The following is a 21,441-nucleotide window of genomic DNA, read 5'->3' as shown; positions in this document are numbered from 1 at the left end:
ACCTGAAAGCTCCAGATATGCCTCGGGTTGGATTGTGCTGCATGAATGTGCAACACTTAGAAGATCGAATTTTTAATCTCATTGAATATGGCTTACCTGCCAGACAGTGTGTTACAAATAGAACTGCTGAAATAGGCCAGCTCTGCTCTTCAACATGTGCCAGTGGCAGCCACAGGCTGTTCCATACTGCAGCAGCTGGGGTGTCTGTGTGGGCTGGGGGTATGTGTGTGGAACACTACCATAGGGACCATCACCTTGGAAGGGTTTCAAGCAAAATGAAAACCCCCAAAAAGAAATGTGGGGAGGCAAAATAATGCCAATGTCAGGACTAGGCAGAGGCAGGCTGTGCCAAGTGGGTTGGGTTTCTGACTTGCCTCTGAGTGCCTTTGCTGGCACATTGCTGGGGATTGATGTCTCCAGCCATCTGGGGCAGCATCCGCTGACCTACTTCAGCCAGCGTGACCATACTGCCTTAGCCTGGATCCAACGCAGTCCTGCTGATGTCGCTGATCCCAGGGGAGGGGACTGTAATCTCCAGCCAGCAGCAGCTGCAGGAAGCTCCCAGCCTGGGAAAGGGAATAGGCTGCTAACACTAAATGTGTTCTCAGTGATTCTGGTTTTGCAGAAGTGAATCTGACCCCACTATAGAGAATATGTGCATGCAGCAGTGTCTGCTCATCTTGCAATCATCTGGTTGAAAGCCAGTCTTGTTTTAACAGTAGACTACATTCCATATATAGTTGTTCTCTCCCACGAGGACTTATATGAGGTTCTACTTAAGCATTCTGTATCACAAAACATTAGGTGCAGGGTTTACTTTCAAGAGCACAGTGTTGGCGACTTAGTGGCATTTGAAGTCTGACCCCAGAACTGGAGGGTGTTGGAGGGGTTATGTTCCTTTGCCTCAAAGAAATATGAGGGTAAATGTTTTCAACTATTTAAAATTGAAGTTACTTATGAAAAATTACAGGTTTACTGATAAAAGATGTATTTTCTGACTGCCCTAGGCTTTTGGACAGGCCCATACCAACCACAAGAAGGTAGCAGCAGATGGAGAGAGCAGAGAGGAGACCTTGATTCAAGAATCAGCTACCAAAGAAGAATACTACATGAAGAAGGTTATGGAGTTGCAGACAGAATTGAAGCAGATCAGAAATGTCCTTGCCAACACACAGTCTGAAAATGAACGCCTTAATTCTGTTGCACAGGAGCTGAAGGAGGTGAGTGAAGATGCACAGGGTGCACTGCAGCATGGATTTGTTACATTTTTGGGTGCTATGTAACCAAAAAAAAGAGAAGATTCTTGAGCTGAAAGGTGATTTGACAGACATGTGGCTGCATGTTCAGCCATGCTGGTACTGTGGGTACTGCACATTAGTTCTCTCAGTTCCAGAACTGCTGCCTTAAAAAGCAGAGGAACCTGTTTAAAGTCCAAGCACAGAGACCCTTGGATGTACTTTTTCTGCCTCGTTCCCAATGCGGATTTTCTTGCTGCAAAATAATGTGGCATAGTTTCTCTTTTTAACCCTTTTTTCTCCCTAATTTCTGAGGGTGTGGGATTATAACAAAACACTGAAATACACAAAGAGAGGGGCAGTAAAGTTTATAGTCTTTTGTTTTCTCTCATTTTTTGGCTTTTACTTTTATACAGGTTGCTTAACCTAATACCTCAAAGTAGCTTTGACCTTTTATTGTTTTATTATTGAAACCACATATTTTTAAGGGGGAAATAGTTGCTGAGAAATTTCTTGAAGAGTTTAAATACTTACAAAATCTGTAGCTCAGCAATAGTCTTTGTCACTCTGGTGCAGAAATGACGTTTTGAGAGCTCAAACCATTGCTTATCTTCAGACTGGTAAAACTACAGACTGTAAGTCACAAATGGATGGATTAAACAGTCAGCAGTTTTACTCCTGAGCTTTCTTACACATTCATTTGAAGCATGTGGACTAGTCTTGTCTAGTCCTAAGCTAATCAACTGGGCTGCTCTGCCAGGAGGGGAGACTGTTCAAAAGCCCACATCTGAATTTCCACTTATTCCATGTGCCCTCAGCTGCAAGTGTCTCATGTAATTTTTTTAGGACATAGTAACAGATATGTGAATAATATTTGGTGGTAAAATCAATGAGGAAGTGTGGGTTACTTCTGTGGAGATGTGGGGATTCACTGGTGCCTCTTGTTGGGGTATGACAAAGAAGATTTGTGGTGCAAACTATCACAGGTCATCCAAACAGACCAGTCAACCTCTCCTTTAACTTTGTGGAACAGAGTTGGAATCAAGCCTTGTCCTTAGACAGGGAACCAGTTCCTAGAAACACAGACACAACTTTTGTCTGTATTTCTCAACCTTTAAGACCAGCGTAACAGAAAAACTGCCCACTCCAGAGGTGGCATGGTGACTGAGTGTTTCCGGTCACTGCTCAAAGTACGCTGAGCGGCAGAGTTCAAGTCTGTTCCCAGTGTCACAGCAGGTGGAGGGGATTTATCTTTCCATATTCTGCCATATTCCAGTCACCTTTGCTTAGAGCTGCATTTTTCTTTATGAAGCCCTTGGATGATCTGTGGATTTGCAAGATTTCAAAGTGGGCATTGTCTTGTGCTTTGCTCTTCCATCTCCCCCATGCAGCCTTTTGCACAAACATTGTTGGGTGAGATGCAACCCTGTGAGAATGGAGAAGTGCAAAAAGAGAAGTGGGTGGTGGCAGGTTTCTTGTGAAGATTTTAATTTTTAAGCTCCCCTCTGCTGAAGGAAGGAAGATGCATTTAGTTACTTGACTGGAGTAAAGGCTGGTCATAATTTAACTGGATGTGACTGATCCTAAACTTTGAATGGAAACGGAACTCAGTTAAAGAAAAATAAATATTCAAACCTATTGTGATAAACAACTGGAACCTTGCCGATAGGGGTTTCTTTGCCTGTTGTTTTGTGTCATTGCACTGTGTGTGTTGCTTCTTTTTAGCATAGCTGTTTCTGCTTCTGCTTGTAAACTGTGGTTGGGGTGAAGAGGCGAGGAAAAGAAGAAATGGCGTGAAAGCTACAGTGTTAAAATGAAATCATTGGGCAAATTGACCACATGTGTTTTGGAGCTCTTTTCTCTGAAGGTGCCCATTTGTGTATTGCATTTTATTTTGAACGGCCTTATGTTTACTGGTAGGGAAGAGTGAGACAAGGTGTGTGAGCAGAGGTTGTATTGGCCTTCTCATGGCCCATAATATAGCTAAGCCAACATGATCAATTTGAGGGACTTTGCTTTTCTCTCATGGTACATCAGAAAGTGGCAGAGGTTAAAACATTCAGTTTCATCATTGCTGTCCAGTAAGTGGAAGCAGGAGGATATGCCTAGGCCTCCTGTGATGATTTATAGGTCAAATAGCAAATTTAATTGTAGAACTTTGTCTGAGAGAAGCTAAGAAGAACATGTTGTGGCTGTTGCAAGTTAGTGAGCAAGAAGAGCAGTGTGGTTTTCCCCAGCCTCTGGTGCTTTGCTTAGCTTCAGCCTGTCTCCTGGGGAAAGTTTTATGTGGATCGATATTAACCCAAGGAGACTCTGTGCTGGGAAAAAGGCTGCTGTAGCCTGAAAGTGTAGGGGGTGAAGGTGGAATATGATCTCTTGTTTTATACTGCAGAAATGCAGTGAAAATTCCTTCCTTAATTTTTTTCTGACTGCTGATAAAAGAAAAACTACTGTGTCTCTTCTCTGTCTTCTTGTTGAGAATGTTTGTTGCGTGTATTTTGGAAGTTCTGTGTTACTGCCTATAAAGAGAGCTGGGTTGCAGGATTTCTTGGGGAACAAGAAAGTTTACTTCCATTGTAACTGGATTTGATCCTGGTAAGAGAGAGGATGTGGAAAGCTCTTGATTGTGTATCCCGTGGCCAGACAGAGGGCTCCTCCTGTCAAAACTTAATGGAAGTTCAAAAGAAAACCAAACAAAACCCCCACAGGAAATACCTGTCAGGAAATCAATTGGGGCTGAATTTCTGCTTTATTTTTAAGATAGATTTACTTGTCAGGGCTGGCTGCAAGCATTTTTATCTATGTTTTGTATCTGTCTGATAGGATAGCTTTACTTTTGCTGGGACTTTTTTGAAAGAACCTGTTCAGTCCTTAGTGGCACAAGGAAGATGGTTAAGTGCATCAGTGGCAACTTCCCTTGAGATGCTCCTGGAAGCATCAGTAGGTTGAAACAAAATTCTGGTCTGCACTGTTGCCTGATGCCAAAAGAGAAAAACCCTTGCCACAGTGTTAAAATAATAAAAAAATCCCCCAACTTTTATTGAAAGCTTCCAGGCATCCCAGTGGTCATGGGCACACTTGGCATCAGAGTTGTACAATATCATGAGTTTAASACATTTTCATATTTGAAAAACATTGTCCAAATAGAAGATCAGTTGCTTAGGTATTTTTTCCCAGAGTTACTGCCCCATTGGAGTTGGTCCAGGGCTTCTTTGCCCCATTTTCTTGTCATGTCTTTTCAGACTCTGATTGGAAAACAGTGTTCTTGTAGCTCCTCTTCTTGAAAATAAGACTAACAGTATTTCAGGAATGTGTTAGAAGGTTAGCTTATTGTCCTAAAATCTAAAAGAAAGGGTAGAAAAATACTAGGAGCTATATAACTGTGTAATAGTAGACTACAGGGCTCCTATATGGAAAATACATACAAAAAAAAAGCAAAAACAGCAAAAATCATTAGTTATCAACATTGCTTGGAAGTGTACTCAAGATGCCACCATTCCTTTTGTAACTTTTCAGGACACTTGCAGAGGAGCAAGATGTTGTTTTTGGAAGAAGAGTGAAATTCAGTGCCTGGAGTTGCTGTAGCAGACACAAGCAGTTTTGATTTCTGTTGAAATATCCAGCTGTGGCCTGTCAACACAGGCGGCCTATGGGGTGGTTACTCACGATGAGTGTCAGTGCTGTTATTAGCCAATTCAGCAGCTCCTGTGTTCTGGAAGAGTCACTGGAAGGAGGAATTATTAATTGCTATTCCTTTTTATTCTGCTTTCATCTCTGCTGTGTCTTAGTGGAACCAAAACAGATTTCATACAGTGATCTGTCATGAGATAGCTGTGCCCAATACAGAGAAACTGAAAAATAAAGGAGAGATTTTTTACCATGAAAGTAAAAAGGATTCTGGTTATGTGAACTAAAGAAAAAAATACATTTGCATGTGTGTACTTTTATATACATTAAGAGTAATAGCTGACATGATATGGTACAATATAATATGTATTAAACAGCGTGTTTGAAGCCCCCACGAGTTATCAGCCACATATGAAAAATTTTCTCCCTCAAAGGTTATGATGGAAGTTGTTTTTCTGAGGTTTGTTCCAAAGAAACTTTCCTGTTCTGCACTAACATCTAACAGGCTTTATCAAGAGTATGTAGATCTGAAGAATAATGAACACCAATTACTCAATCTGCTGCACACAGGGAACTCACTTCTCCCTTTTTTTCTCTTGATAATGATGGGATTTTCAGGTCTGTATTGAACACAGACACACAGTTGTTTCTAGTGGGATTTTGAAATTTGTTTTAAACCATTGAAGAAAGGGATACCCAGTACACAGATCTCTATACTGTGAGTTTTACCCTTCATCCTGTTCTCTTGCCTCATATTGGAGGAATTTGGCATGATTTTTTTTTCCAGGGTTTCAAGCAACTTTTAACAACCCTCATACTCCAGTCAGTTCCTGTAAATAATTTTCTTTACTAAGTTTGTGTCTTATGAAGCTCATCCATACTCTCAGAGTAAACCTAAAAAAACTAACCAGCCACCCCTGACATCTTCAGTGTTATGTGAAGACCTGGAAAACTTGATCTCTAATACTGAGTAACTAAATGCTTCCCTGAAGGGCACACAGGGGATAGCTTCATACAGTCACAGAATCATTAAGGTTGGAAAAGCCCTCCAAGGTCAACAAATCCAAACACTAAACCAGCACTGCCAGGTCCACCACTAAACCATGTCTCTAAGCACCACATGCACACAATTTGCAAACACTTTCAGGGGCTGTGATTGCACCACTGCCCTGGACAGCTGGTTCCTATGCCTGACTATCCTTTCAATGAAGAAATTTTTCCTAATATCCAACCTAAGCCCCCACTCCTGCACAACTTGAGACCATTAACCTCTTGTTCCAATACTTGTTACCTGGCAAAAAAGCCTGACCCCCATATGGCTACTAACCTCCATCCGTGTCGTCGTGGAGAGCAAGAAGATCCCTCCTGAGCCTCCTTTTCTCCAGGCTGAGTCCCTTCAGCTATTCCTCATCAGACTTGTACTTCAGACTCTTCTCCAGCTCCGTTGCCCTTCTGTGGATGTGTTCCAGCACCTCAATGTCTTTCTTGTCATGAGGGACCAACAAATGAACATAAGCTTCAAGTAGAAGCAGATCTTCAGCTGATGGAAGTATAAGATGTGCTATATTAAATCAAGCCACCATGACTGCCTTCCACATGCAGTAATATGACTGCTTTAGTCATGTTCCCACGTCCTTGGATGTGTAATATACAGGGGCTTGTATCAGCTTTCTGGGACTTGGAGTTAAAATAATGCAAACAGAGGTGGGAGAAGTATTGCTGGGAGGCCTACCCACAATATTTGACTGTTTAAATTGATAACATGTATTTATGTTTTTGAGCCAGTTTTCTTCATGGTAGGCCTTTGAGTTGTTTGGTAGACTCAGTCTGCTCAGAGTAATGATGGCTGGCAGTTCTTCTACAAATTGGTAATCTGCTGAAGTTCTCCAGGTTTCCTTGACATCATCAGGGAAGGAAAAGTATTCCTCAAGTAATGATTACATGCCTCTCTCCCACAAGGATTTATTGCTAAGATGCTGAATAGTCTTTTGTGTTACTTTCTTTCCTCCCCCTTGAACACACTGGTAACCAATACAGGAACATGCCCATCCTTGCAGACCAGAAAGAAAAATCTTCATGTTCTGCATTCCCTAAAAGTGCTATCAGGAGCTATACTTAATGATGGCATGGGTTTTGTTGTAGTAGAGACTATGTGGCAACGACTCTTTGTGCTCTAAATTGCACACTCTGCACTGTACTATATGAGTGTTTTCATATAGTTTATTACAGTGTATTCTAGATTTGAAGACCTCTTGTTCATGAAGGCTGGCCTGTAGTTCTGTATCAAAACAGGAGGACTCTTTCTTCCCTTTTAAAATAAATGGATAAATTTTTATGCAACAAAAATCATATTAAATTCTCCGTGTTATTGCTGTGATATTTCTGGATATATTGCAAAGGTCAAAGAAATTGGGGATGATATGAATTATCTAGCAAAAATATGCTTGTAGAGTACTTCTGTACACATTCTCATGGTGTAGAGTAAACCACTGTCCCCGTTCTGAATAGCGTGAAATCTGTAATGCTGCGTGTAAAGGTGACCAGCTTGGAGAAGGGGAAATGTCAAAAGATTTATTGTCTTTCATGATAATAATCTTACAGAAGAAAGGAATAAAAAATTACTTGATCTCTACATGTTCTTCTTTCAAGCAAAAAGAATTGTAGTAGAGGAGGGCTTGCTGCTTTTGGAAGCAGAAATGAGAAGAATGGAAAAAGGTCAGAGATGTGAATGGCATTAAAAATGGTGTGAGATTCATAAAGTGAGGAAAGGACATGTTTTTCATGGAGAATATGACTTTGAGCAAAGAAAAGAAAGATTGCTGTAGTGGTGATATTTGAATTATTAGAGAAGGAGGCTGAAAAGCTCAGCAAATTGTTGGTAGAATTGGTTGCTGTGGAGCAATAAAGCTTGGAGTTTTGGTAGCATGAGAGTTTTGACTGCACTGCAGAGAGAAACAAATAAAGGCTTTTCTAGAAACTTTGTCTCTGGAGGCACAGAGGCCCCTTGGAGGCAGAATGAGTTGTGAGTGGAGCTCCCAACTCATGGTCATGGTCAGCAAAGAAACAGGAGCAGGCTAGTTGGTTTAGGGAAAGAGGCAAGAAGAAAATCAAGGGTTTGGGTGGGATGTTGGCAAAGAGCAGGGAGCTCACATCACTTTAAAGAGCTAAAAACAAAAGTAGTAATCTCTTCGTTGCAGAATATGGTGAGCTTTGCTAGAACACCTCTGTAACAGGGCTTTGTGGGTGGCTTTATATTTCAGCCTTGTGTACCAAATGAGGTTGCCTGAGTGCTGATATATAGCATCTATGAGGTTGAGAGCAGTGAAGCAAAAGAGATGGATATAGAAGCAGAAGAACCAGTTACAATCAAGTTGCTGGAAAAAAGTAAAGCAAGGTGAAGTTGTATGAGAGCTGAGTGCTTTGAATAAAATTGTAAAACCAGATTACAGGCTTATGGAGGTGAGAAAAAAAGATATTTTGTGTAAAAGGGAAAAACAGCGCAAAGCCCAGCATTTGCCCTGGACACAAAGTGTGCTCTGGGGATTGCTTATCCTGACCGTGTTGAGTCTGCCTGGTCTGTGGGAGAGGCTATAGTGTTGGAACCACACATCGCTCACTGCCAGTCCCAGGAGCTGTAGAGAACAGGCTGCAGGAGGCAGATGCATTTACACAGTGTCCTTTTCACCCTAAAATGTCATAGAAATCGATGTGTTTATCAGACTTGAATTTGGGAGCAAAGTAGTAGCATGACACTGTTTTCAGTGTAACACAGTGGGGATAAGGATGATTCTCCCCCATTTTTTCTTGTTCAAGGATTCTGTGGCAGCCCTTGTCTTCTAATGGAAAAGTGTCAGAACTTAAATGTACTTGTAAAACTGATTACCTCTGCCTCTTTTGGGTCCTTCTAACCCCAGGTGTAATGCTCAAAGAATACCCCACAGCAGTGTAGAAAATATTTCTTGATTCATGCCTGTTTTTTTGAACTGTGCGTACAGAAGCGTGTAACGAAAATAGTAATGCTAAAAATAATGCTAAAATACACAAATTATATCTGGACTGGAAGTCTGCTGCTGGACATGCTCCAAATGCAAAAATGGCTGTTCGCAGGTTGGCAAAGCTCTCTTTCTAAAAACCAAGCAGCAACAAGCTTGGTTCTTGAAGGAGCTGAGCTCATTGCAGTTAGTGTGCAACGCTGGATATCTTGTCCTCTGATGTCTTGAAAGAATTAAAAGGATTGTAGTGTGAATAGATGGGGTTCAGTTGTCTGGGTTTTTTTACAAAAAGTTGCCTTTTGTGCAGTGCCGGAACTTCCAAGGCAGTTGATAACATTCATAGTGGTGGCTGCTGTGTGCTGGCTCAGCACATTGCAGATTGTGGCAGATGGCAGCTGCTGCCTTCTATCCCGTTTTGATTTACGCTAAAGTTAATATTTGTACTGACAGCTTCCTTTTTGGTAGTGTTTGAGGTTTTTTTATTGTTTAATATTTTTTAAAGAGAGCTGAGTATTTTTGTGAAAGAACAGTACTGTATGTGGTTTGTAGCCATTTGAAGTGTAATAAAAATCCATTTTGAAGAAGGGAAATTTTTGTGGAAATTTGGTTGATGTGCTTTGCACATACTTAGGGAGGCATTTGTTCCTGATTTCTCTATTGTTGTTGTATAGTGATGTATTCCATGGGAAGATGTTAACAGCAGTGTTTCCCTTGCTGTGATGGCTGCTGCCTGGAAACTTAGTGTCCAGCATGAGCTAATGCTGAAAATTGAGACATTGAAAGTCACCATTTGAACACTGTATTTTCAGATTGTAAAGAAATACTAAAATAAAGTCATGTTCTTTTGACATTACAACACTGAATATGATCCTTGAAGTTTTGATTAGCAGTTAAGGTTCCTAGTTCTCATTGTGTGGCAGCACACTTGCTGAAGAGTTTTTCATTGCTGTGCTATCATGAAGGTGCTGACACCTATGGATGACGCAGTGATAGCTGGATGAGTCTGCAATACTGTCTCTTAAGTCACACCTCCTGGTGACCTTCATGATGACCTTTGGTCTGCCTGCGGTTTCTGAGAGTGTGATCAGTGGAGGGAGAAAGCCTCTTGTGATCCTCGAACAGATGTAAAATCAGTCTGTCATATTGGAAGGAGCTGGAGACACACTAATCAGCTTGAAGTTACTGTGCAAAGTGCTAATTAAAGAGGTTTTCATCATGTGCGTTCTGTTGTGTTGTGCTTCCAACTGAGAGAAAATTTCTCTTCTGCTGCCAGTGGGATTTAGGTTGCAGAAGCAGGCTTTGTTTTGCCTGTGCTTGGCACTGTTGCCGTGCAAGCAGATGACCCTTGGCAATCCATCCAAGCAGGGTTTGTTTGGGTCAGATTGACATTTTTTGAAAATAGGAAAGAGTGTGGTACCTCTGTATGCCTCAAAGTGGTGCTGTGATGTGCTGAGCCAAAACCATCCTTTGTTTCATTCTGTAGTGCTGTGTGGATGGACTGGCTCAGAGCTGTGCCTGAGATTTATTTTCAGGTAAGATGTAGAAGAAGGTTTAAAGAACATAACTTGTGACAAAAAAATCTCCTGGGCAGAAGCACAAAGAGCCAGTTGTGGGGGATGGGCTTGTAGTATCGCAAATTATAGTGCTCTGCTGTTGATGTCCTTGTGACTCTATCATAATCCATCCCTGTTTTTTACCTTACATTTTTGTTTTCAAGTTGGGTTTCGATGTACTTTACTGATATTTTTCTTTAGCCTTTTTTTTATTTTTAGGTGAAATAAGTTTGGGGTGGTAATATATCAACTCTTCCTCCATAGCTTCCCATAAATGCCCACTGTATCATCTGCAGATGAAGGACAGGGTACAGATTTTTTTGACAGTGCTTAATATTCTCCCCTTTAGTTAATTTCTCAGTGGAGCTACTCATTAACCCTGCTACTTGTTAGCATTTGTTTGTTTTTAGAGGAAGGTGTCTGCCTTCCCAAAGTTGAGCAGATGGGAAAAGCCTAGAGTAATTGGCATTTCACTGGACCAGAGCTACCTGAATGTCAGATGGCACTGCTCTGAGCTGTTCCAGATGCAGCCAGGACTGGAGGGAAATACTGTATAACCAGGTTTTGAGTTATTGCATGTAATGAAATCCAAACTGCTGCCTCATAGGTCAGGGAGCCAGAAAGGTCTCCATGATTTTTCTGGTCTGGGTTATTCTGACCCGCCATTGCTGTAGTGGTTGAAAAGAAGAGTGATTTCAACCTCGTTAATAGCTAGTTTGGATCTGGATTTTTTAGAATTTCTAAGGAAGTTCATGGTTTTAACAGTTGTGTGGCCACTGTAAACCATGAGGAGCTCTAGGAGCAATGTTTGTTGGGACGGCTTATGGCTAACTAGCTATAGAGACGGCCATATGTACAAGTCAGTACAGGTACTGACAACTTCCAAGAACAGGATGCCATCACTTCTGCTGTTGTGATATTTTTCTTTAAAATATAAAATCCAGAGTTTGCTCTTTTTGTGCCTTAATGATGGTGGTGTATGTTCTCTTGTTTATTCTAGTGGAGCTTTTTGATTTTCACAATGTCTCGGGCATTGGAGTTCAGAGGAGCTTGGGCAAAAGCTCTTGCAGAAGAGAAGTCTGGGATTGGGTCAATAAATATGGCCTCTCTCATGACAAAAGGACTCTCCTGTTTTTGCTGCTGCCAGTTTTGCTTACATGTATAGTTTTATACAGTATAATTTTAGTGTGATTGAGGAGAGAACGAAAAGGAACTACACACAATTCAATGTGAATCAAGCATTAGCTCATTTATTCCAGTTTCTTACACCTTTTTATAACCAAAACTTCTTCTGTACACACGACTACATATATTGTGATTGGTTACATGCACTGTTCATGCAGTGTTCATGCAGCAAAACTACTTCTGTGGTTGGCTAGCATTATTTACGTCAAGCTGGCAACAAATAGTTGAACAAAAAGCTTCTTGGAGCCCTTATCACTCGAGTTTCTTCCTCCCTATCTTGTTATAAAATTCTTTGTTCCTTTGCTCATCCTCGTTAACCTGGCCTGCATGTCAGCAGGCCTCTCTTGTTACGGGTAGTGCAGAATGTGTCTGTTTTCTTCTAAGAATATGTCTTCCACACACTACTTCAGTGTGCTGAATTTTGCATGCAGAGCTTGGCTCCACAGTGCATCCTGAAACTAAGGGACTGCTGAGGCACAAATATATTCAGAACTGCTGGTCTTCGGTGGGTTTGGCTTTTCAAAACCACTTGAAATATAACAGTCAAGAAACAAAAAATATCTTTGGAATTAGCAGTTCGTCATTATTTGATGAAGATTCAATTGCTTTGTGCCCTTTGTCTTCTTTTTGTTTCTGTAGAATACAAGTTAGATATAACACCCTTTCTCAAGTATAGCTGTGAAAAGGGAAGGAGATTTCAGCATAGCATTTGTGAAGCAGTTGTATTAAGTCATCAGAAAGTTATTACAGTCTGTCATCCTGAGTGGTAAACAAGGCTGCTGCAAGAAAGTGTTAGTGTCCTGAGTCCTGCTCCCCTCTTAAGCTAGAGTTTCTCTGTTGGAGAATAGAACTGCAGGCTGTGGTACAGCAGTGCTGGGGTTGCACCCACACTGATGCCCTCTGTTTTGGCCATGCTTTCTGTCTCTTTTCATTTGATCTTTTTCTCTCACCATTGGTTCGATCTCTAGCTTAATTTAAGTTATAAACTGCAACTGCATTAAAATAATTCGCACTAGAGACATTGCAGTTTTCACAGTCCATGTGCAAGTTGGGGTGTGTGTGTGTGAAGCTTTAGTAGATGTTGCTGCTAAATTAGGAAACAATTTTGGAATTGGGAACTGGGAATGCTGAGTGATCCCAGTTGAGCAGCATGAGCCATGCTAGAGCCTGGCTGATGTTAGCAGCTGGCCCTTCAGGCAAACAGGAGGCAGCCTTAGCTGAAGTTGGCTGTTGATATAAGCAAAAGCTAGTAGGTGCTGTTAGCATATCCTGGTCAGAAAGAGGAGTTGAGATGGATTTTATCCAGACTCACAGGATAGAGTTCACTGCTCTATCTAGTACACATTCATCCTGTGAGTTGTAGTGGGGACGGGTGCTACTTTGTGATTTGTACAGAGTACTTCTTGTCTTTTGGAGATGCCAGGCATCTTCTTCCTATATTCCACAAGAAGTACTATCCCTGTAAAGGGAGTATCTGTTGGTTTGGGATTTTTTTGTTTGGTTTGGCTTTTTGTTTGATTGGGTTTTTGTTTTGTTTTATTGGGTTTTTTGGGTGTGTTTTTTTGTGGGGTTTTTTTTTCCTTTTGTTTGTTTTGTAACTAGCTTCCATATGATGCTGTTTGTGCTGTTTAATATTAACTTCCTTTACTCAATGGCATTTTCAAGAAAGAAGTACCACTGCCATAATGTAAATGTAAGCAAAATCTATAATATACCTTTGTTACATAATAAAGTGGTGTCATAGATATCATAAGTTTAGATAGAGAACTCCTTTGTGATTCAGCTCATTAAATTTGTTTGAAGTAGTGGTGGAACTCTTAAAGCAGTGGTTTTGAGACTATTGTATCTCAGTAGGCTTGGGAAGTGTAAACTAAGCACATTCCACATCCTGAAGGTGTGACACCCTGTGAATATAGGTCACTAATGCTGGGAGAATAAATTCATCCAAAGCTTTGATCTCATGCTTTATATGTAAATTAGTCAGGCCAAATTAAGTCAGTAGGAGACTTCTAATCATTCATAGTGGTACTAACTTCAGCTTCTTGTCAATATATTTTAAATTGTAACTTTTTAAAATTCTGACAGCTTTGTAGTATCTAGTGCTGAGGTCCCATGAACGTGCTCTTGGGGTGTTCCTACAGCATGCTGGTGGTTAAATTTGCCCAAGTAAGACTGTCGCTGCTAGAAACAGTTAATGGAAGCTTTAAAAGAGGCCTTTAATACTACAGTAAGAAAATAAAGAAACCTTCAACAGGCCCTGTAACAGAGGAGGGAAGGCTTTCATTTACAAGATGAACTTGTACTTATGATTAATCAAAAGATCTGGTTTGTGGATATTTCTGATGAGGCAGGCTTAGCACGGATTTGCCAAGGGACAGAACAGACTTGACTTTTTCAACAGTTTTGAACTGCTGGCAGGAAGAATGGAGCACAGTGTGGAGCAGTTCTCTAGAATCTCTGAGGTGGGGGTTTTTTGAACAGTAATTACCGCACATTAAGAGTAGGATGTTAAAATTAAAAAACAAAAGTCACAACGAAAAGAACTTGCCCCGAGAAAAGCTTTAAGAAGTTGTCAGTGTGTTAGAAAATTGGTTTATGGAAACCCTAAAACATTAGCTGAAGTTTAGCTTGGTTAGGACGAAGCAACGCTGTTCAGGATATTGACTGTATTGACTGCCCTGTGACCGGTCCTATGGCATTTGATTCCTTTTCGCTCCTTTAGCAGGCTTGGTGACTCATCACTGTTCCTGTCGTGAGCCTGTGCTGGACCTACAAGCTCCGGTGGCAGTTGCTCTGCCAGCCTTTTCTGACTTGTACGTTTGGGGTGTGAGGCACACTACTGCCCTGCAGTTCTTCTGGCACCTGCTCAAGGCTGGAGGTGGATCAATTCAGGGGGAGAACCACAACACGTAGGTCCAGCAGATGGTGAATTGGCACCTTGCTGACAAAAGCTGCTGTTCTAAGGAGAGCTGTTGTGGATATATTGTGAGCTGTATTCCAGTAGCATGGTTGCTTCTGAGGGGTGAAATATCTTTCTGGCACCAGAGCTGGAGGCCAGGTCCCAGAGGGGAAAATGGGTCAGTTCTGCATTTGCTACCAAAGTGTCACAGTGGATTGACTGTGTTTAACTCCCCTAAGACACACAGAAGAATCTAAATTTGGTTTGGGAAATGGAATCCTGAGTGCTTGCAGGATCTGAACTCAATTTCAGCACATTATTGATTCAAAGTTTGTTTTGTGATCTCTCATGCTGTAGCTCCTCTTGTGATAAATTGAGCCTCAGGAGCCAATTAGAGACTTGAATCCAATTAACAATTTAATTAATTAAGCAAGCATTAACAAACAGAGATTAGTCAAGCACAGCGCTGGGCGGGCTAGGCGAGTGGCCGGCCGCACCTAGGACACCAGCCAGGTAAGTCTCCCCCACCACCTACGACACCGCACCGCACGGACCCTGAGCCCCCTTTTTATACCCCCTCTGTCTCTAGGTGACGTGATGTGTCTAGAAGTTTCCAGAGATCCTGATAGGTCTGCGTTGTGTTACTGGGTCTCTTGCGGAGCTCTGGCGGCCCTTGGTAGGCGGAGTTGCTGGGGGGCAGGAGTCCTCTCTGTACGCTCGCAGCTCCCCTCCCCCTTGAGATACTCGAAGGTGTTACAAACAGGGGCAGAGTTATGCCAAGGCTGTCAATCTGTTCTAATAGTGCATGTGGTGATTTCATGAACCAACTTTCACTTATCACACTCTGAGTCACCACAGCTTCCCTGAGCAGAGCTGTACTTCAGTGGTGGATTTCATTGCTGTTTGCTGTTAAGAAGTGCAGATACAGGGGTGGCTGATTTTGGTTATTAACTTTTAAACAGATTATTAGCTTAATAAGCAGCTTCAATCTGAAATACAAAGAAATCAGTATCTGATGTCACAATATGCTTGCTTTTAATATAAATGTGACTTAGAGCTACCAATTGAAATACATTTTTGGTACGACTTTACTCCTGTGCATGTAGGCTGTAGACAAGCCCACAGAGGAGGCAGCAATGGCTCTGTGTGTCACTGTAGCAGGTTAGGTGTTCATTTTGTCTGCAAGTAGCCTTCATCTTTTCAGTCGCTTGATAGTTTGCATCGATAGGGAGAATTACTGCAGTCACAGCTTGAGTTTAGCTGTTTCTGAGGCAAATATGAGTTCAGCTATCCCTCAGGGAGCATCCCCATGTCCTCCCATACCTGCGGGAATGATAGACTGTTGAATGCAGAGGCCTGTTGCCTTAGTTGCTGAGCAATTTTCTTCTGTCTTTCAGCTTAAGAGAGTTTTGGCGAAACAACCTCCAGCTTGTTTCTTTAGTACCTAAAGATACAAACCCAGCACACAGACTCCTTCCCTGTGTGCCAGCTGAGTGGTGGGTGCAGGGTGAGCCAGACTGCTGCTGAGCATTGCTCATCCCTCCACATGGCTGCTTGGGGACACTTTGCATAGCAGTGACCCTTCGTAGAACTGGGCTTGGTGCCACTAACACTTCCGGAAGTGAAAAATTACAGCTACCTAAAACCCTCAGGAGGGTTAAATGTTTTCATTGTGGAAAGGAAGGACATGGAAAGCTGCTAAGCATTTAGATTTAAGATTCGAAAAGCACCTGGAGTTTAACTGCTCTAAGCAAGCAATTCTGTGCAGGAAGGGGAGACTGAATAACAGTGTTACACAATACCATTCATAACACTATTGCTGATCTAGGTTAGTGTTTTCCTCCCAGACTCCTGTGCTCAGCTGAAGCTGAGGTGTAGAGCCCAGGCCCACCTGCTGCCTGGCACCGTGGGTCTCTGGAGAAGCATGGCTGGAAATGCACAAACAGAATGGGGCCCCCTCTCATGCTCCTGGAGTTGAAAACCAGCTCATTTTTATAGGTGATGAGATTGCTATTTGGAAACGAAAGCATTACCAATAACTTACTTATTCCAGTTTTAAGATAGATTATTTCAGTTCAATTAAAATATTCATCTCTGATCTCAGAGACCACCAGTGCCCCCAGCTTCTGATCATAAGGCTCATTTCAGCCTTCCCAGCTTCTTCTATATCATGGATCCATTTGTTTTTGTAGAGATACCACACACTGGATTGTGTGGGCTGCACCAGTGCTAGACTTCTCATGTTTAGTGTCCAAAAGACTACTGGGCAAAAGCTGCCTGCTTGGGTGGGCAGCTATAGCCTGTGGCTCAGGGTTAGGTATGTTCGTCCTCACCTGGGGTGCAGCTTGTCATCAGAAAATCACTGCATCAGGGCTTCATCCTTATATAAGTAGCTTAAACAAGAAAAGTGAGGTATTGCCATGTGCCCAAGTGTTAACCCATGCCGCTATGACAAAGGAATGGTTGGACAGGTGTTGGGTGTGTTGGGTTTGTATCAAATGTTTGGACATATAGCAACCAAGTAATTACGAAAGAGGGCATATGTATTGTATCAGGACTTGATGCTGTTTACAGAGTTCTAATGTTTAACTGGCATCAGGATATACTGTGGTATTTGAGTGTCAACTCAAGCCTTACTAACATTGTGCAGAAAATGACAGTGCATGTCTTTGTTCTCCACTGTTGTGATAAACTTATCCTTAATATCACAGCTTCATAAAGCTTTTTATTTAAAAATTTGCGAAGAAAAAAAAAATCTTGAGCTGAATAAATTAATAGAGTGTATCCCAGCGCTGATGACAAATAAAGAGAATCCTGAGACACATATATCCATAGTAAGATACTTTGTTATGGGGTAGGTGTTTGGATAATTGCAGAACAGGTTAACAAAAAAACCCAAATCACCCAAATCAAAACCAAAACCCAGGTAGTTTTGCATATTTGCTCCCATGTGTCTGTGTAGCTGCATGTCTTCCATTAATGCTTCAGAACTATGGGAAGCATTCTGGATAAGTTTTGATAAGTAGGCAATATGCTGTTTTCCCACTTCCTGCAGGGAAATGTGTCCTGCAAGTTGCGCAAATTCCACCTCTTCTTCTTGGCATCTCTGATTTTTGTTTCTTTCAGGATATTTGTCATAGCATAACCTGCCTGTGCTTGGGAACATAGGGCACATCTTGTGAATTAGAGTTCTTCAGATCTTTTCTCCTAGTACATAAAATAAAAAGTAGGACTGCAGCTTCTACTAGGAAAGAAAAATCAGGTCAGGTTTGCCTAGTGGCTCCAAATGCATAAACCAGGTGCACACCTGGACCAGATGTGTGAAAACCTCAAGAAGGAGTGAGGTGAGGAACTGTCTTAGTGAGTTCTTTTAGCATCAGGTGCAGAACAGCCCAGGGTGCCAACACAGGAATTTGTGGTGCTGTATTTGGAATACATGTTCTGCATCTGAGTTGTGCTGGGAAGGGAGAGCTCCTGCCGTGACACTAAGTGTAGTTCAGATTTCTGTGAAAGTGCTGGGGACAAATGCTGCACAAGTTGATGTTTCAGAGAGGCACCAAGGAAGGTAGACTGACTGGGATAGGAGTCATCTCTCTTGGTTTTTCTTTTTTGGTTTCTTTTTTTTTTGGCTTTTTTGGGGGGAGGATTTGGTTGGATTCTTTTAAAATCATTGGTATGAAATGCAATTAAAGCTTGACTTTGCTTTTCAACACTCAAACAAAACACTATGTCTTCTGTTTCTTCAATGACCACCGTGCTCTGCCTTCCTTTCCTTTCCTTCCCTGTTTGCATCTGCTGCTGTCTGCGGCACACCAAGGTCGTGAAAGCCCAACAACTTCTTAGCAGATAGACCATGACATGGCATGACTTGCAGCAACAGAGTGGAGAAGAGAGACCAAAGTACAGTCCAGAACAATATCCACATTATTTTTCTCCAGTGAGGTTGTGTGAACAAGAAGCCAAAGACACATGCTATAAACCCTAGAAAACACAGCCTGACTGATGCAGACAGTGATTGTATGGTCCATCTGTGCTTGTGTTGTAAAATATGCTGTGAGTATGCTCATTTTTCTCTCACTTACAAGAACTGTTTTCTTAGTAGTTTCCCATGCAATGTTTAAAGAAGGGGTCACAGATGCTAGATACAATTAGAACAAACAAAGGTTTGTATTCAAAGGAAGGTCCATTTCTGGTGTGAAGGGCCTGAGAGTGATGTCTGTGTTTCATCAGCACAGTTATAAAAACTATAATAGTTGCTTCTGAGTATATAATAGAATCGTAAAATTGCCTAATAAATCATAAAATGGGATCTTAAAGATCATCTAGGTCCAACCCTGTCCTGTGGGCAAGGAGAGCTTCTGCTAGACCAGTTTGCTCCAACCTGGCTCACTTACTGAGCTTGTCCAGCTCCATCTGGATGGCCCCATCCTTCAGGTGTGTCACTGCACCACTCAGCTTGGTGTTGCCAGTAACTTGATGACTGCCATATGTTGATGAGAGTAGTTAAATGCTGAACGAATGTCACTGACACAAGTTTGGTGTGGTGGTGTTCTATGCTTTTATCTGTATCTGCACAGCTGTAGGTATAGCTGTGCCTGGCTGTAGGTCTCCACCAGCCTCCGTGCATCCAGCGTCGATCCCCTCTCCACAGCAGATGAAGCAGGTGGGCTGGAGCCTCTCGGAGTGCTCTCCCTCCCCAGCTCAGCTTTCCCAAGGTTTGGGGCCCAGACAGAGTGGCTCCTCTCTCCCACCCATCCCGACCAACCCCTCTCCCACAGGTCCCATCCTCTCTGATCTCAGACTAAACAGGCTGTCCACTTCACCTCAAAAGCTGCCAAAGGGTTGCCGCGGCAGCTTCTTCAAGGCCCGGGAATGGAAAAAACTTCTAGCCTGGGCTAACAAAACCATGCTAGCCAAACAAAACCCAAATGACACCATACTCCTCGATGCCTAGGCAGTGAGACTTTTTCAAAGTCTACCAAGGGGCCCCAAGGCTCCTCCCTCCCCCAGACCCATCTTAAAAACACAGGAATCATTTTTGGGCATAAAGCAAAGGATCGGGGCATAGACTATCATAAATCATCCTAACAGAGGAACATCTTATGCAGTAACTCTACCTGTGTGCACAGGATGAGACAGGTGTGACTGGAGACAAGTTCTATGAGTGAGGCAGCAGAGCCAGGCCACCGTGGTGCTTTTCCTTCACATGAATAAGCAATTATTTTTATACTATTTTGTAATTTCTCCATTGTAAGAATAGACTGGGTAAAATTTTAAAAGCAAGAAGCTCTTGTAGCTGTTGATGTAAAGAGTTGGATATAATGAAACCTTATGTCTTCTTTTTTCTCTCTTAAGTACTAGTGGTTGGTTTAATGACTATAACAAAAAACAAAAACATACAAGGTATGTTTTGTAAATCTGTAACTTGAGAACTAGGGGAAGATTATTTTTGGTTTCTTATGGAATCTTAATTCAGATCTGGTTCTGGTAAAAGGATTTTATATCCCAGCTATTAATTACACAGTTATGTCATACTTTGCCACAGGACCCCAGTCCTCCTTTGTGCAGAGGAAATGCCCTTAAGATCAGATGGGCCCCAGGGAATTCCCATATGACTTGCAAACTGCAAAGAATGTAGCTTGTTAGTTGTGATATTGTCTAGTGGTTGACCTGAAGCTTTCTTTTCATGGATAAGAAATCTTAAAGGTCCAGATTTTAAGCTCCTAATTTCACTGTTCAGTAGGTCACTAAATATGGGACTAAGTTACATGTCTGAGGATTAGTCTTCCCAATTTTCATGCTTACATTTATTCTAATGTCTAAGAGACAATGTTTTATTGATTATTTTGATGGCCTTGACAGTTTTAGGTTAATGGTTGGTGATGATCTTAAGGGTTCTTTCCAACATAAATGATTCCATGATTTTTTTTCTACCCAGAGAAACAGAATACATAGAAATTGCTGTCATGTCTGACTGCACTGTGTTTCTTTCAAAGTGCATCCTTTTTTTTGTGTCTCTTTCCCAAGAGTAATCAAGAGGGAATGATCATACTTAGAAATACTTACTGTATGAAAATTAAATCTAAACCTAGAATTAGTAATAAATTTGGGCAAACTAACCTTTGGCTCTTGATGACAATAATGATATATAAAATCATATATGAATGAGTTTACTGCAGCAGGGAACTCCGACTGATCCGTGGCTTCATGAACTGGTGGAATTCCAGGTATTAGAACCCATGCCAATGACACAGCCTGGCTTGACAGATCACGCTTTGGCTGGTGACTTGGAGGCTACTATGCAGTGCCCAGGACAAAGGAGGAAATCAGCTACTTGAGATTTTTCTCTCATTTATTTTAATTATCAGTGTCAAAGTACACACACCTTTGTGCTGGGGTGTACTGGAAAAAGCAGGTGATAAGGAGTAGGCTTCTGACAGTGTTGCAGGACAGTAGTTGTGTTTTTGACGTGCAGGCAAGGGCAGATTCAGACTGGTCTGAAGGACCTCCAGTACCAGTGCTGCTTGGAGGGGCCTCTTGCAGAACCCTTCTGAGGCAGACGTGAGAGTGTTAAAAGGCTCTGTCCTCTCAGAGGACAGTCTCTCTGTCAGCAGAAACAGGACAGTCGGTGACCTTTTGATCAGACAAAATCATTTTCAGATTATGGTCTTCCTGAGCAGGATGGGTGGGAGGCTTTGCATAGTGGCAGTCTACTGTGGGTTGAGAAGCTGAGGGGTTTATCAGGTAGATGAGCAGAGTGGGATTTTATGGCCATGAGTTCTCCGCTCAGCACTTTAACACATCATTATCACAATATAATCTGCTTTAAGTGTATGTGTGACCTGGTCCAGCTGAGTACCTGGTCAGACATTCCCATGTATTCCAGCCCTTCTGTGTGTAGGACAGAGGAGGAAGAAAGATGTCACTGAGTCACTGAAGCAATAAGAGTT

The 21,441-nt window shown here is 42.0% G+C and overlaps 1 protein-coding gene across 3 annotated transcripts in view; it reads left to right on the top strand.

Moving 5' to 3' along the window:
• BICD2 (BICD cargo adaptor 2) overlaps positions 1-21,441 on the top strand; it is a 95,657-nt gene that overhangs the window by 50,035 nt on the left and 24,181 nt on the right. For all 3 annotated transcript variants that reach the window (XM_057381856.1, XM_057381854.1, XM_057381853.1), the window contains exon 2: positions 1,008-1,220. In XM_057381856.1, the coding sequence (XP_057237839.1) occupies positions 1,008-1,220 (213 nt within the window). The remainder of the gene's footprint in view (positions 1-1,007; positions 1,221-21,441) is intronic.

This window comes from Malurus melanocephalus, unplaced genomic scaffold, assembly GCF_030028575.1.
Source record: "Malurus melanocephalus ecotype Western Australia unplaced genomic scaffold, MMel_1.1 scaffold_534, whole genome shotgun sequence".
In the NCBI taxonomy this organism is placed as follows: domain Eukaryota; kingdom Metazoa; phylum Chordata; class Aves; order Passeriformes; family Maluridae; genus Malurus; species Malurus melanocephalus.
The sequence above is the reverse complement of the archived record's forward strand: the minus strand, read 5'-3'. Positions and strand labels throughout refer to the sequence as shown.